This window comes from Myxocyprinus asiaticus, chromosome 18 (genome assembly GCF_019703515.2).
Source record: "Myxocyprinus asiaticus isolate MX2 ecotype Aquarium Trade chromosome 18, UBuf_Myxa_2, whole genome shotgun sequence".
NCBI classification, from domain to species: Eukaryota; Metazoa; Chordata; class Actinopteri; order Cypriniformes; family Catostomidae; genus Myxocyprinus; species Myxocyprinus asiaticus.
In genome coordinates, this window is record NC_059361.1 from 41566857 (window position 1) to 41583995 (window position 17139).

The following is a 17139-nucleotide window of genomic DNA, read 5'->3' on the forward strand; positions in this document are numbered from 1 at the left end:
CTTTTACACAAACAAACGGTCAGTACCTGTTCCATCTCGTCCTGGTATGTTCGTGCCCAGTCCTCGATGGCTTTCTTCTCTTTCTGTGTGTTCTGAAGATCTTTGCGCAGTCGCTCCAACTCCTCCAGGAGAGAAGTGACTCGGTTTGCGTTGTTTTTGGCGTCCTCCTCCGCTCCTCGCAGACGCGTCACCTCCACGCGCAGACGCTCGGACTCCGCAGCGTGAGTGATCTCCAGACCACTTAAACGCTCACTGAGAGAACGGTTCTCTTTGTTCTATAGCCAGAACAGAATGGAAGGTCAAAGGTTATGTGCTGGATTTATGCAGTGTTCACAGTTTTCAAAAAAATCATCCTACAAATGGTTAACTTATACAGTTATCTCTCCATATTTAGCTTGAATCGGAAAATGCATTTTAAAAACCTATGCTTTAAGAAACCCTTTTGAATGCAATTTTATGAAACTTAGGGTCAACTAAAGAGGCGCAATAAGCCATAGCATCTTTTCGATGAGCAGTATGGTACCTGCTCATCTATCCTCCTCTGCAGTTGCATGATCTTGTTCTCCATGCCGATGTTGAGCTTCTTGAAATGTTCGACCGATCGCGCCTCGATCTTGAGTTTCTTGAGCTCGCGCTTGGCTCGCATGCGCCGGATGCAACACTGCAGGTATACGATGGCTTTGAGTGACCTCTTGTACCACTGCCGAGCCAGCCAGCCGCGAACCATCTTCTGAATGATGATGGCCTTGTGCTCGCGCAACAGCTACAAAAAAACACAACAAATGATGAACAAAAGAAAAACAAAATAAACACGCATAAATACACAGGTCAGGAAGGAAAGAAAGAAAATAATGGAAAGTAATAGAAATGAGTCCAGTGTAAGAGCAGTGGAATGTTCGCAAATCTTTTGTCTCTCTCACACCTTTTGCCTTTTTAACTTGCAGATATTACACATCCTGCTTCCCAAATCCACTGCTGATCAAGAGAGCACTGACAGCAGGACAACAGAAGAGAGAGAGAGAGAGAGAGAGAGACTGCAGCAGTAATAACATGACTGCAGCTGCTGTAGTCTGTCAATGGGACAGTCCCTAAACATGACCACAGGCAAACACACTGGGTCAGAAAGGTGAGCTCATCACAACACTATTACTACATACTCTCTACAAACCTTTAACAGAAAACATATCTAGACGAAATGCCTGCAAGGTAGTCAGATGCTCTGAAATTTTGTATGATTGCATTTACATCTGGTAGCCCTATATATACAGTATATATAGCATATGTACAGTGGGGTTCAAGAGTCCACTTGTGAAAATCCTACTATTTTGCATTTTTCTAAATTAACACATATTTTTATTAAAAAAACATTTTTTGTGTATGTCCCCCTTTGCTTCAATGACAACACGAGCTGGCATGTTCTACACAAGTTTGTCACAAAACCTGATGATCCATGTTATCCCACAAGTTTGGTTTTTGATAAGTGTCAATGAAAAAATTCAGAATTTTACAGTTTTTTTGTACATCATAAAGTTTCTTTGTTTACCATTTTTTAAAATCCCAAATTTTCTGTTTATTTTTTACATTTAAATTAGCTTTTTAATGTGGACACTTGATTAAACATGATTCAAATATTTAATCTAATCACCGGTAATCACAATTAATCGCATATATGAATATTTGCAGAGAAAGGCCCACAAATAACAAAAATTCTATATCTGATTAAATAATTATAAATAGTTATATTTACATAATTATAAATACAATATATATTATAAATATACTGTAATAATTCATATCATTAAAATGCATTACATTATTGTAGTAGACTAGTAAAGCATTGATAAGTCTCTTCAAATAGTGGATTTAGAAGTCAATATATTATTTATTTCCATTTTGTTGACCATAAATACGGAGCCCCTTAGAGGACAGGGTGGGAATTTTTGTGTTACCTCGCAATAAATTTACCATGGTTTTACTACAGTAACCATATCTGTACCATGATATTCATCGTCAAACCATAGCGATAATACAAGAAAAAGAAAACTATGGTAATAAAAATAAACATTCTGTGGTTATTATGGTTTTACTATACAAACAGTTTATCTTGGGTTTTCCTATAGTAATACTGTAGACCAGGGGTATTCAATTAAAGGTCCAAGAGGTCCAGTCTCTACATTTCCTTCCCAGCAAAGGTCTGGATAATAATACGCAGCTTACATGGTGTAAGTAGTCATATGGCTATGAAATTATATAATATATATTTTTGAATAGTTTTTGTAACTTGCCACATTGGCAGCAATAGTACTTTGGAAAGAAATAAAAAATAAATCTTAAACAGTCAAAATAGTCTCTTCAAAACTGGGCAGGGATGAGGACTTTGGGGGCTGGAGACAGCCAAAGTAGTGGGGTCTGAGGGATCTTCTACCAAAGGATAGAAATATTTCATCAAGACTTCATCAGTCAAGGGCACATGGATATGAATATTAAAAGATAAGATCAACAGTTCGTTTGGAAGCTGAATGATAACAGTCCTGTTTTTGTATTTAAATATGCTTACATTCATAATATACAGTATGTGTATGGGACATAAGAGGCCTTTTGACTGATAAAAAATACTGTATGTGTGTTCAGGTGTGTCCCCTGAGAAAAAATTGATAAAAATGTAAAAGTCTGAATTGCCCATTTTAATATTTTCCTTAAAGTGGGAATTTACTAACAAACAAACAATTTACATAACAACACTGAATCATAAAAATACTATTTGCTTAATTTAAGTACAAATAGGATTTAATTGCCATCCATGCCATGGTGATATCTCAATTTTCACAAAATTAGAACAACAATCTGTTTGTTTATTATAAAAAAGGCTCCTAACATGCCGATTTATGAAGCTAAATTTAGATACATCAACACCAAAACATCCTGACACAAACCTGGCTTAGCTGAACCATCTGAATCACATATCAGACAGATGAATATAGTTTCAGTTTGCTTCATTTTTGTAAACTACAGTGTGTTTAAACAAAAGATGGCAGTATCTGTAACAGGGTCTCCGCTACTTTTGTTAAAATAACCGCGCCTGTTCTACGTACAGTAAATCAGGCTTTATGTGGTGCCTCTATAGCGGGGAAAAAGGCAAAGCATGCGGAGCGGGAATAAAGCACGTTCAGTGCAGGAATAATCACATAGCGCTAGACGTGCTTTTTAGAGAGGAATATTCAAAAACACTTCACAACAAGGTTCCATTTATTAGAAAACATTAGTTAACATGAACTAACAATGAACAATTCTTTTACAGGATTTATTATTCTTAGTTAATGTAAATTTCAACATATAGTAATACATTTTTCAAATCAAAAGTTGCATTAGTTAACATTAGTAAATGCACTATGAACTAACATTAACAAAGATTAATAAATGATGTAACAAATGTATTGTTCATTGTTAGTTCATGATACCTAGTGCATTAACTAATGTTGGAATGAATGGAACCTTATTGTAAAGAGTTACCGAATATTCCTTATTACGGTCCGGGGACGCAATGATTAATAACGTAATGTTTTTTAAAGCGTTATTATTTTTATAGAATTAACTGCACTGAATAATGTGTTAAATCGACAGGCCTAAAATATTTTTTTATTTGACTTATTCTGCACAATTTCTAAGCTGCAAATCCTTTGGCAATACACATTTTTAATAAAGCACACTAAATTGACAATTAAGAATTAAAAATGACAGTTGAGTACTGAGTGAGTAACTTTCATTAAAGAAGTTTAAAACTTCTCCAACTGCTGGGAGGAGTCTGATTCAATGCTCCAGGGATGTCATTTGCAATGCTTGCACTGGTCATGTGTCTCATGCCTGAAATAATTCACTAGTTTCTACTGTGTTAATTATAAACCAACCTGCCAGCATCATATGTTACCCTGATATATGTTTTCCTCTCTGTAAGTAACCATACCAATGTTTAGTTAAACACTACAATAATGGCTGAACTAAATCACAAATGTCTTCCTTTCAAATAAAAGTGCAATACTGAGAATACAAGAGTTAAAAGTGTCTATTAGAAGAGTAATAAGTGCAGTGTGTGTGTGACTGCTGAAAATATATTTATAAACATGTGCAAGCGTATGTCATGTTTCCTGCTTACCGCTTTGTACAGTTGTCTGGCCATGTACGCTCTGAGTATGCACTGCATGACCAGTGCTGCAGCCTGCTTGCGTTTGTAACACGTTCTCTGCACATACATGCGCTGGTACTTCTGAATGATGATCGCAGCACGTGTGCGCCGCAGGAAGTTCGCGAGACTGGACGTGGAAAACAACACAGAGGTTAACACATACTCACGTCAATACTCAATAACATTGAGTCTCATTCACTAATAATTCCGTGCAAGTGTTCATGTGCGTGCAGAAACGGTTCTCATGCGTAATTTCCATCAGAGTCACAACAGGTGCGCACACATACAGTATACATTTGTTCTTCTCTTCTCTCTAAAGTTCATGAATCCATAATATTGTAAATGGGGGCCACAAACACGGCATTTTAAAAAAAAATTATCTTTCTTTTTTTAATTTTTTTTTTTTTAAGTGTGAACTAATACCTATTCTGCATGGAAAAGTTTTATGCACAATTTGTGCAAACATGTGGTTAGTGAATGAGACTCATCATGCATCATGTCAGGTTCATGTGCTTTTGAATAATTCTGCTTTTCACTTATGTTGTTTGACCCTGGTCATTATGGATTGAGTCCCCGCCCCCTCACCAGCGGGCCTGGTATCCACGGACGTATCTCTGAATGGTAGTAGCAGCGTGTTTCATGCGCAGGTAGTTCTTGCGTGCCAGCCAGCAGCGGATCGTCTTCTGTATACGGATGCAGGCAGCACGCAGCTTATCGGCACGGAGTTTCTCCAGGTAAGCAACCTGCCCCGCCCGGAAAAAGATCTTGGTCTTGCCAAACTGGTACTTATCTGGATCCTTTCAGGAGGACAGAAATGGAGAGAAAAAAAATAATTTTAGTTGGACATCCACATGAGTTCAACAGATAGTAGATTTTGCAGATACTGATAACTAAGGTGGTGGAAAAGGCCGATAACGTATTAATCAGACGATAGTTTTGAAAATTGATTTATAAAATGTTTTAAAAAATCTTAGTCTTTTCATACTATAACAGACAGACACAAAGGCTACAAGAGTCCAAAATGAATGAAATCCTATATGCAGTTTAATAATAACAACCAGAAAATTAAGATTTGGTGCATAATGTGGGACTATTAACTGTAAACAAGCAAAAAACACACAAGGGACTCTTATTTTGAAGTGGAAACTTGGCTCAATTACAATACTCTATATTTAAGTATTTAACAAATTAAGATTTTTATAGCTTATATATATATTCACTAGATTAGGGTTTTATATATATATATATATATATATATATATACAGTACTGTGCAAAGGTCTTGCACATAAGATGTTTCATTTGTCTTAAGATGGTTATTTATATCTTCAGCTTTAGTGTGTCAATAGGAAATATAAATGTTAGACTCCCAAACATTTTGCAAATAGAAAAGATTAGAATAGAAGAACAGGGAGCCCTGCAACAGATGTCATGGACCCCCACAAAGCCCCCAATTGAACATCATGTCAGTCTGAGATGACATAAAGAGACAGAAGCAATTGAGACAGCCTAAACAGATAAAAGACCTGTGGTGAATTCTCCAAGAATCTTGGAACATCCTATCTGTCAACAACCAAGAAAAACTGTGTCCAGGTGTACCTAGGAGAATTGCTGCTGTTTTGAAGGCAAAGTTGGTCACACCGAATATTGATTTAGATTTTTTTTATATTTACTGGACTTTGTATGATGTTAATTTATAAATGAAAACTATTTATGTCATTATTTTTGAAGACATCCTCACTATGCAACATTTTTCACAATGCCAAGATCGCTCTTTCTTTCTATCTGCAATCACCAACAATCAGATGTGCGTAAATACTTCCCATTTGCTACAAAAAATGTCTGTGATTAGCCAATGGCTGGTAATTTTTTTGATTTCACTCACCAGTGTTTGAGTGGTGTAGTGGCATAGAAGTTCAGCACCAAGATCTTTTCACTGCGTGCTGAGAGTAAAAGTTTTGACACGTTCTGTGTAAGTTTTGGATCTAGTCCAAAGACTATTTGTTGTTTAATAATGTATCTTTAATAGCCTTTCTGTTCACTAAAGTCAGTTATTTATTAACAACAAATGAAACATTTAATTCTAAACACACATATCATGGATGCTGTAAAGAAGCCATTTGACCAAACAAACACTACTGTCGAAGTCCCTCTCACAGGTCTTAAAGAGACAGTACCGTTTTAGCGCTTGTACTACATATCTAAGTAAATACTTGTAAATAGTACAAATTAGGCATGTAAACAACAAACATGTAACAATACAGTATACGGTATATATGCAATATATGCAATTTCAATACACCATATGTATTGATGTAATACATGGACTACAATTAAAAAAAAAAAGCTAAAATGTCACCAAAATGATGAAAAACTAATGATAAAATAAAGTTTTGTCCGGAATTAAACAAGTTAGAAGGTCCCCTGCATAATGAATAACAGCATTAGCTGAAAGAGAATTTTGTAACACTTTCTATGAAGCCCATATTTATAATGCATTAGTAATGTGTCATAATACACCTTATAATATGTTATAACTTCTCATAAATAATTGTAACCACAATTACAATACATTATAATACTTACCTATTCATAGTTATACCTTAGAGTATAATGCATTATAACACAAGCAAAATCCAATTTGATCTGCAGAAGTTATAATGTATTATAAACATTTGTAATATACACTGATCAGCCACAACATTAAAACCACCTGTCTAATATTGTGTAGGTCCCCCTCGTGCTGCCAAAACAGCACCAACCTGCATCTCAGAATAGCATTCTGAGATGATATTCTTCTCACTACAATTGTACAGAGTGGTTATCTGAGTTACCATAGACTATGTCAGTTCAAACCAGTCTGGTCATTCTCTGTTGACCTCTCTCATCAACAAGTCCTTTCTGTCCGCAGAACTGCCGCTCACTGGATGTTTTTTGTTTTTGGCACCATTCAGAGTAAATTCTAGAGACTGTTGTGTGTGAAAATCCCAGGAGATCAGCAGTTACAGAAATACTCAAACCAGCCCATCTGGCACCAACAATCATGCCACAGTCCAAATCACTCAGATCACATTTTTTCCCAATTCTAATGGTTGATGTGAACATTAACTGAAGCTCCTGACCAGTATCTGCATTATTTGAAGCATTGCACTGCTGCCAAATGATTGGCTGATTAGATAATCACATGGATGATTGTTGGTGCCAGATGGGCTGGTTTGAGTATTTCTGTAACTGCTGATCTCCTGGGATTTTCACACACAACAGTCTCTGGAATTTACACAGAATGGTGCCAAAAACAAAAAACATCCAGTGAGTGGCAGTTCTGTGGATGGAAATGCCTTGTTGATGAGAGAGGTCAACAGAGAATGGCCAGACTGGTTCAAACTGACAAAGTCTACGGTAACTCAGATAACCGCTCTGTACAATTGTGTTAAGAAGAATATCATCTCAGAATGCTATTACTATTAACTTAACTTAAAGCAGGCAAAGACCCCATTTAATATGATCACATCAGAAAGCCTTTGGACTGTTTACACTATACTGCACTTATACAATTAACATTATTAACATCTGCTTCGTTAAAATAGGATGTTGCTTGTGTTATAATGCCTTATACTCTACAGTATAACTATGAACAGGGAAAGTCTTATAATGTACTATAACTGTAATTATAATTATTTATGAGAAGTTATAACTTATTATAAGGTGTATTATTAAACATTATGAATGCAGTATAATGCCTTTACAATGCATTATAAATATGGGCTTCATAAAAAGTGTTACAGAGAATTTCTTTCATACTGTATGCAAGCAAAATGGACATTATACCTGAACTATACCCAAATTAATTTAAATTAAAAGTGAAATCGAACCACGATATCATGATGTACAGCAATATATCGAATCGTGACATGAATTGCAATAAGTATCGTATCGTGAGGTGGTTGGCGATTGTTAAGGTATTTCCATGTGGTTAATTGGATATTGTGGATGGTTGCTAGTGTGTTGCTATGCGGTTGCTAGGGTGTTGCTAAGGTGTTCTAAGTGGTTGCTCAGGTGTTGCTAGGTGCTTGCTACAGTGTTCTAAGTGGTTCCTAGGGTGTTCTTATATGGTTGCTGGGGCATTGTTGGCTGTTCTGGGTGGTTGTTAAGGTGTTGCCATGTGGTTGCTTGAATGTTCTGGGTAGCATTGCTATGCAGTTGCTAGGATGTTCTAAGTGGTTGCTAAAGTATGGCTAGGTGCTTGCTAGAGTGTTCTAAGTGGTAGCTAGGTTGTCGCTAGTGTGTTCTGGGTGGTTGTTAAGGTGTTTTCAAACAGTTACTAGGATGTTGTGGATGCTTGCTAGGGTGTTTCTAGGTAGTTTCTAGCTTGTTCGGTGTGGTCCCTTACTGATATTTCTTTTTTAGCTATATCATTCAGGACTCATTCACACTTGTGATGGATGAGTGGAATTGTGTTCTTCAGTACCTGCACCAGTTTCTCCAGAACATTCTTGCAGGTCATCTTTTTATCTGTCAAAACATCTTTCTGCTTCATGAGGACACGATATCTGCTAAAGAATTCTTGATATGTCCACCTGACAAACAAAAAGAAACACACATATATAGTGAAGAAGAGCTTGACAAAGGGGAATGCAATGTTCAGTATGATACTGTATGGATGTGCAGTGGACCTAGATGGGAACCCAGCAGCAGAAATGCGGATTGTTTCCAGAACTCCACATGCACGCAATTGCTGCACTGCCCTCTTGGGGTCGAACCTGGAAATGACAGAAATCAAATATCAGTCCAGAAACAGCTCACAATAATGACTGCAAAATCTTTTTAAATAAATGCAGTTTTAAAACCTGGAGTTTATAATACACAATTTATAGGTTTTATTATGGGCTACCTGCATAAACACAGATTTTAAAAAAAGGAGGGATAGGCTGTGTCTCAAAAACTAGTAAGTTCCCTACCTAGACAGCATTTTTTGCCATCATTGGCATGCTACTGACATGAAGGCTGTCTAATATTGTAGGTAGCACAATATGCTACCTTTTTAGATTTAAATTTTGTCCAGAATTTGAGGCAACATCCTTTATAGATAAGACAATCCGTAAAGTCATCATGAAATTCAAACTGACCCTATTAACTTTCATAAATCATGTTCCCAGTCTTATTATTATTAATTTATTTGTGCATGTTTTTCCAAATAAAATGTTAGTCTTTGTCTTCATCAAAATAATAACTTCATAAGTTATAACTTGCTGTGCCTCTGAAATGATTTTCCTTTTTTGATAACATCACAATTCCTCTTACTTTTTCAAACCGTCCCCTTAACCACCTGGTTCCATTCTGGCATATACACCCACTCTTCATGATCCAATCAATTCTGCTTCATTCTGAATGCTGTTTATGAAGACAGTCGCCAACATAGGCGGTAGACAGCAAGTCAGCATACTAGGTTTTGAGAGACAACCTCACAAGGAAACTGAAGATCTATTCCAAAAGATCAGAGAATCTCATAACCTATTATCACAGTATGTGTATGCTTGAAGAAACAGATAAAAAAAAACTGACGTGAAAGCATGTTTGTAATCGTTGGGTTTGATGCAGCGAACGTAATGTGGCGTAGTTGCATTCAGCGTCTCCATTAGCAACTGTAGAGAGTTTCGGAACTAGAGAGGGAGAGAAATGAAACAACATGAATGTCCAAAGACACCAGTCAATAGTTTGGACACAACAACAGTTCTCAACTTTAAGGGACAAGCACCAAAGGTGCTGAGGCACCTATTGTTTCCATTAGTAAGGGGTCCAAGCACCAAAGGTGCTGGAACTCTATTGTATACGTACTGATTTTCTTCTTCTTCTTCTTATTATTTTTTCTGCCCTAAAAGCATATGGGCAGCAAAATACGTAAGTCCTAGAGACACCAAACTTGGCAGGATGGTCCCAAATCCACTACTCAGGCGCATACAGACACACCCATCCGACTCGAGGTGGCGCTAAAATAAGCACCTATACGTTTTGTCTCATATCTTCGCAACCATAAGGGCTAGAATCAAAATTCGAACATTTTTCCTCTGATTCCTTGGGTCAGGACGAACAAAACCTATATCTTCGATTACATTTCCGTCTATTAAAATTTGCCCCCATTTTGAATTTTCTGAAAAACTACTTTTGCGAAATCCTCCTAGGCCTTTTGTCCGATTTGCTCAAAAATGTGCACGCATCATCTAGGGACCGTTCTGACAAAAACATTTTTGGGGGTATTTTTTATTTGTCATATTGTTTAGAAAATAAAAGCTAATGGGCATGGCCCAAATTCAATCAATGGCCTATATCTTCTGAACACAAAGTCCAAACTTTATGAAACTTGGAATACTTTGATATCAGAACATTTTGAGGATGCATGCAAAGTTTTGCCCAATTTTGCCAATAGGGGGCGCTACAGATAACAATTCCTTATAACTCCGCAAATTTGAAAATTGGCATGCATCATCTCTGGGTCACATGCTAACATATCTTTACAAAAATGATTAGATAAATCAACAAAAATGGCCGCCAGCAGCTAATCAATTTTCAGCAGCTAATAACTTGCATTGCGAATGGCAGATCATTATGAAATTTACGGTGCACTTACAGGTCGCCAAAATTAGGCTGTATACCAAATTTGGTAAAATGTATCCACAAGGTGGAGCTATAATGAGCACTTCTTTCTATAAGGGCTAGAATCAAAATTCTTATTTCCTGTGATTCCTTGATTCAAGACGAACCAAACGTATATCTCCTATTTTATTTCCGCCCCTAAAAATGTTCCGCCATTTAGAATTTTCTGAAAAAAATTATTTTTGGAACTCCTCCTAGGCCGTTTGTCCCAAAAAATTTGACGTATCGTCTAGGGACTGTCCTGACAAAATAAATAAATAAATAAATCGGATTTATGTCAAATTGTTTAGAAGATATAAGCCAATGAATTATTTGGGTTTAACTGTAACTACTTTGTGTGACAAACATGACAAAACTTAAAACATATACACACCAGAATAGTCTGAGGACATGCAAAATTTCATCAATTTCCTCGTCAACAGCAAATAAAAATAATATTTATTTCAACTGTAATTAATAGATGAAGGATGTACTACCGATTTTGTCCACTAGATGGAGCAGCACGTTAAAAAATCATCATCTTCTTCTTCTCCTCCTATTCATTCTGTTGTCATTCTGATAAAATTCTAATTTTGCAACTGTGATAAAAAATCTTTTGGAAGAAATTTTACACAAAAACAATTGTGTACACAGCATCCATAGGATATATTGTGTCCAATTAAATTATTTTGGCCATGTTCTGGCTATAAGTACTTGGACCCCGATGACTGCCACTTGCGGCTATATTTTCTGAAATTTGGCACTCTGATAGTGTGGTGGGTAAGACTAGCCCCCCCTAGCCACCAACAGTTAAATTTTCACTTACATTTTGGCATTTTTTTTTTTTTTTTTTGCAATGCCCACCTAGGTTTTCCACCATTTTGAATTTTCTACCATTTTTTCAAATTCCTCCTAGACTGTATGTCCGATTCACTCAAAATGTTGCATGTATCATCTAGAGACACTCATGAAAAGAAGTTCTGAGATTCATGATGATAGACCAAACCATATATACCGCATCAATGAATTAAACAGCAAGCAAGCCAAACTGGACGTGAGGCTGTATCTTCACAATGCTTTAGCATATTGACACGAAACTTAGTATATGTTAGTCTCTTTAGATTCCTTGGGGAATACGGAATTGAATGATATATAATTTTTCTGTCGGCCATATTGGGCGTTGACCATTTTGTCTTAAATCGCTGTATATTAAAAACGCATTGGCGTATCATTATGAAATTTGGTATGTGTCTTTGGGGCCATGTGTCGTTAGCTTCTTTGGTCATGCAGAGTACGATGATAACCAATTTCTGTCCGCCATTTTGAATTTAATTGAAAACCTACTTTTTCAAACTCCTCCTAGGCTTTACATCCGACTTGCACAAAATTTGCTGTGTATCACTCAGCAAACAAAGGGACACTCATGAAAAAAAGATGAAACGACTTTTGATAGACCAAACCATTCTTGTGTAACGCATAATCGAATTAAATGGCAAGATGCCACTAAGGATCTGAGGCTGTATCTCGTGAACGCTTTGGCAAATCGACATAAAACTTAATATGTGGCATTGTGGCAAAGCCCTGGCAATACAATATCAATTTGGTGACAGCGCTACCTATTGGTCAAAAGTTATAAACACTTGTATTACACTATAAGTCATTAAACTATGTCTTTTTTTACCACTCTGCTTAAAATCATCACCAGAATTCAATCAAAATGTTTGCCATTGGTGTGCTTGGTCCCGTAATTGTTGCTTGCAGCTGTAGTTTACTATTAAAATGGTCCACATTTTAGAATAATAGTCAAGTCATCAAAAGTATGAAATAACACAAATGGATGTATGGGAATTATGTAGTGACCAGAAAAAGTTAAACAAATCAAAATGATCTTATAATTTAACTTACATTACTTACAGTATATTACTCTCTCATTTTCTATATTATATTTTAATTCACCACGTTCCACAAAGTACTTCACTATCTGGTCAAACAAATAAATAGCTACATTTACTTTGGTAAAGATATTCATATGCAGGCACAATTAATATTTGTCTACAAAATGAATTCCAAGCATTTAAGCATAAGCCTTTAGATCAAAAGGTTTTTAAGATCATGAGAAACATTCAGTCAAGTGTGTGCAAACTCTTGACAGGTAAAGTATACAGTATATTTAATAAACTGAATAAAATGTTGAATAAAGAAGAGACAGTTGCAGTTTTCACCTGCAGTCCGACAGTCTTCTTATGCTCTTTGCTGGCCTGGCCAGCTTTTCTCTTGTCTGGTTTGACGCTGAGACGAGTGCGCCCTCCAGTGGCAGGTGCAGCACCGGTCGGACTAGTGGCTTTCTCCTCATCCCGGAACAGCTCCACCAGCAGGTCAAACTGGGAATTACAGCCAAGAAACACTTAAAATGCAGCCATGTGTGGCAGAAAATGCTCAGACAACGTCATCAACCAAAGGCACTTTTTGATGGAAAGTCAAAGTAATTAGCTCTTGTGTACGTAATTAGACTTACGTTAACTTAATTAATGCTAATGCTAGTTTAATCCAACAGGCAATTTTTAAAAAGCTATGTGATCTTTACTTTTCCAAAACTTTGACCAAGCACACACTGCAGCAAAATAAATTATCAAAAATGTTCATGCAATCCACATGATATGTTCAGTAGGGTGACCAGACGTCCCCATTTTCCAGGGACAGTCCCGGTTTTTGGTGATCTGTTCCCGACTGGAGCTGTCCCCAGAAATGTCCCCGTTTTTTCAGAGCATTCAAAACAGCCCGCATAGTGAATTATATTACATGGCAAGAAACTAAGCCTAAGCAGCAAAGCCTGCCGTGTGCTGTTTATTTTGACCAACAGAGGGGGCTGCTTGCTATAGCAGCTTCAATTCATTCGTCTTCCTTCACTGATTACTTGGTCAGGCCTGTTTTGCCATTAAGAACTGGACCAGGCAATTGAAGAGAATTGTCATCATTAGCCTAGTTTCCATCCACTTTTCGCGCTATTTTGTTATCGACAAAGTGAAAATACAAAATGTTTTGCCATCTTCTGCCTGTTTCCATTCAAATGGCCTTTTATCGATAAAAATGGTGTGTGTGATGATGTCATGCCTAAAAAAAAACACTTTGTCGCTTTAGTTTTGGTTTAGCGCAAAAGAAATCTGCCCTTAAGCCGTTTCCATTCAGAAATGTGTGTTTATCGCTAATTCGCCTCCCAGATGTCCCTAATTTTTTTCCTCCGAAGTTTTGGTAAAATGGGGAGTATTGAGACAATTCATTGAAATTAGACAGCTTATTGTCATTTTAATCACAAACAGTGGCCATTCATTTGTTCTCCTTGCACCTGTTGATGAGAGGTGCATGATACGAGATATTTGTATTGGCACTCCTGTTCGCAGTGATCGGATCTTTATGCCGTTCAGATCAATCCATAATCATGTACAATAAATTGGCTTTCAAGGATGTATTTGTCATGATTAACACAGGCTAACGATTGGGGTAAATTCTGTCATGTGACACTACATTTTTGTGTTAATGCCAATTTTCTCGACAAAAAGTGTTTCCAAACCAGTTTTTCGTGTATTTGATGTATCAACATAGAGTTTATGCGCTAGAGTGAAACGGAAAAATATTATGTCGACACTTGTGAAATTTTAGCAATAATTTGCATTTCCATCAGCTTTATTTTGATGCGCTAAAACTTTTTCCACAAAAAATCCTTGGATGGAAACATAGTTAGTTATAAATTTCAAGGTAAGGCACATACTAGCTTTATATGTTATAAAGTTATATTGTTATGTATTTTATAACAGGTTCTGAACTCGGCGGGGAATTGTATTGAAAGTTTGGCCTTCATAATACTGGAATTCCCATGCAGACTATAACATGTTGATGAAAAGTAGTCAAATTAATCCCCGCAGATGAACATATAAAATCAATAATTGTACCTTTAATCAGTGTGTGTTATGCATATCAGCGCTGTCAGCCCACCACCCCCTCTCCCTCCCTCCTGCACTAGTAATATCACACACTGACTAAAGAAAGCGCCTTCTCACATATTTGCTCATTTATTGTTTTAACATATACCCGAAAGAAGAATATGACATTAATAACATGGAAAAATAAATAAAAAGGTATAATAAAATATCCTGAAAGAACTATACAGTTAGTCAGTACATCACAGCATAGATTACATTGTGCCTTGAAGGGAAACAAGTGACTGAAAAGGAGGATCATAATGCATAAGACTTGATCAAAATAAAATGTGGTAATTAAGAAAAACAGGTCCATATGAGATACGCAAACAATTAGGTAAAATAGTATTATAATTATAATTATTATTATTATTATTAGACCGCTAAAATGATCAACTTTACCTCCGTGTTTGAATTTCATTTGACAAAGGCTACAGTAGTCAATAGAGCATGATTCACCACACCATAATAATTATTTCCATGATTGTTAACTTTATATTTTTTGCCAAATCAACTTAGATTCACTAATGTGTTCAGATAACAGAAGAATTTGCGTTTTTATTGAGGAGACTAATGGCACAATGGCAATGCACGGAAATAATGTAGAAAAATTAAATAAAAAAATAATAATAATTCCACTAACTGTTATTTACCAGACCTTTTTATTCAAATTATTATTTATTTATTTTATATTATTATTACATTTTATTTTAAATGAACTCAAAGTTTTAAGGTAACCAGGTTACTTACTTTTTTAAATTAAACCAAAATGATTTCTTACAGTGCATAGTTTAGCATATTACCACATTCACCATGGTCAAAACACATAATATCTGATTTGTCCCCTTTTTAAATAAGTAACATGAAATTTCAATGACCTATTGACCACTGAAGTTGAAATGTCCCCATTTTTCATTTCAGAAATCTGGTCACTAGTTGTTAATCCAACGACATAAGAAATGCAAGAACAAGCTAAATATGATGCCTCTGTCGAAAACAGCGTAATAAAAACTGATTGGCGAAAATACTTCTTTGGTCACAAATTCGGTCAAAAATAACCTTACACCACATGTTTTACAACGAGTGTGTCTACATGCACAACAATACGCTGATAACTTTCACAAATCAGCTTTAAAAAAAAAAGAACGTAAAGACATTTTTGCAATTGGATAAGCCAGTAAGAACGCCGGTAAAGGTGTTTATATACAGAGTGAATTTGGGGTAATGGACAAAAATCCACGCGTGCAAATCAGTTGATGCTTTAACCGTGTATGACCATAACCTGTTAAAGAACGATATTTAAGGCGTTAACATGACCATTCACGTTAACGGCTCTTTAAGCATAACAGGTGTAAGAATGTGAAGGAAACGCACTCAATGTTTGATGTTTACAGCCGCAAGACGGCAAAACTGCAACAGTTATCTCAACGGTTGTTAACGACCACGAGGTTGGTGTAGCAGAAGCGACTCTTTTATTCCACACACACTTTGAACATTAATGCAGTGTGTATGTGGCCTTTGTGAAATGAACTCCATGTTACATCACTTCTGTCTTAACACTAAGTAGCAATTCTTATTAGCCAGAATAACCGAGCAGTAAGCAAAGCATATTATTAACAAATATGCATACAAATGCCAAGCGTTATACAGTGGTCTCGTAATGAACAGTAAGGGGTGTGTTTTCAAAGAGCTGATAATGACCTGAGGGGCCTCTTTTGCATTGACCATCAGGAGTTTGGACGCTGAGGTGCTGGTACTGCGCAGCATGCAGCCAAAGCAAAGATCCTTAAACAGTCCTTATGGGACCAACACACTGCTTTAAACAAACTCAAGCTCTACACAGCAGGCCTACAGTTTACAGGAACAGTTCACCCAAAAATGAAAATTCTGTCATCACTTTCACGCTGTTCCAAACTCATATCCCGATATTTTTTCGTGGAACACAAAAGGAGAATTTTCAATAAGACATTTTTCATACAATGACAGTTCATGTGAAAAACTCTAGCGAAAACTCAGAATATAGCGCATAAGTCATATTGAATAATTTTTTGGTGCAATTTTGTCCTTTTAAAAGCTTAATGTGCTGTGGAAAGAATTCTGAATAGGTCGAGACAAGAATGACCCCACAAAAAATGTAGAGGATCATAAGCTTTGATGTAATCATTTCATTTCAGACTGACGGGGAAAATAAAGCAGTTGGACTAGCTCTGCAGTGTCCATCAACCGGAGGTGTGCGGCAACCACCACGACTCCGCTGAATATTATAGGAGCGATGTAGCCTTTTCTGATGCATTGCTTTCCCTCTCATTTTGATTGTAGAGTGCACAAAATCAGAAAATCTATTGATTGTTAAGAT

The 17139-nt window shown here is 36.4% G+C and overlaps 1 protein-coding gene across 1 annotated transcript in view; it reads right to left on the reverse strand.

Moving 5' to 3' along the window:
• LOC127456326 (unconventional myosin-Va-like) overlaps nucleotides 1-17139 on the reverse strand; it is a 128965-nt gene that overhangs the window by 37672 nt on the left and 74154 nt on the right. The window contains exons 15-22 of the mRNA XM_051724766.1: nucleotides 13032-13190; nucleotides 9742-9839; nucleotides 8853-8939; nucleotides 8648-8756; nucleotides 4766-4977; nucleotides 4151-4307; nucleotides 524-763; nucleotides 27-275 (exon numbers count right to left, since the gene is read on the reverse strand). Of these exons, the coding sequence (XP_051580726.1) occupies nucleotides 27-275; nucleotides 524-763; nucleotides 4151-4307; nucleotides 4766-4977; nucleotides 8648-8756; nucleotides 8853-8939; nucleotides 9742-9839; nucleotides 13032-13190 (1311 nt within the window). The remainder of the gene's footprint in view (nucleotides 1-26; nucleotides 276-523; nucleotides 764-4150; nucleotides 4308-4765; nucleotides 4978-8647; nucleotides 8757-8852; nucleotides 8940-9741; nucleotides 9840-13031; nucleotides 13191-17139) is intronic.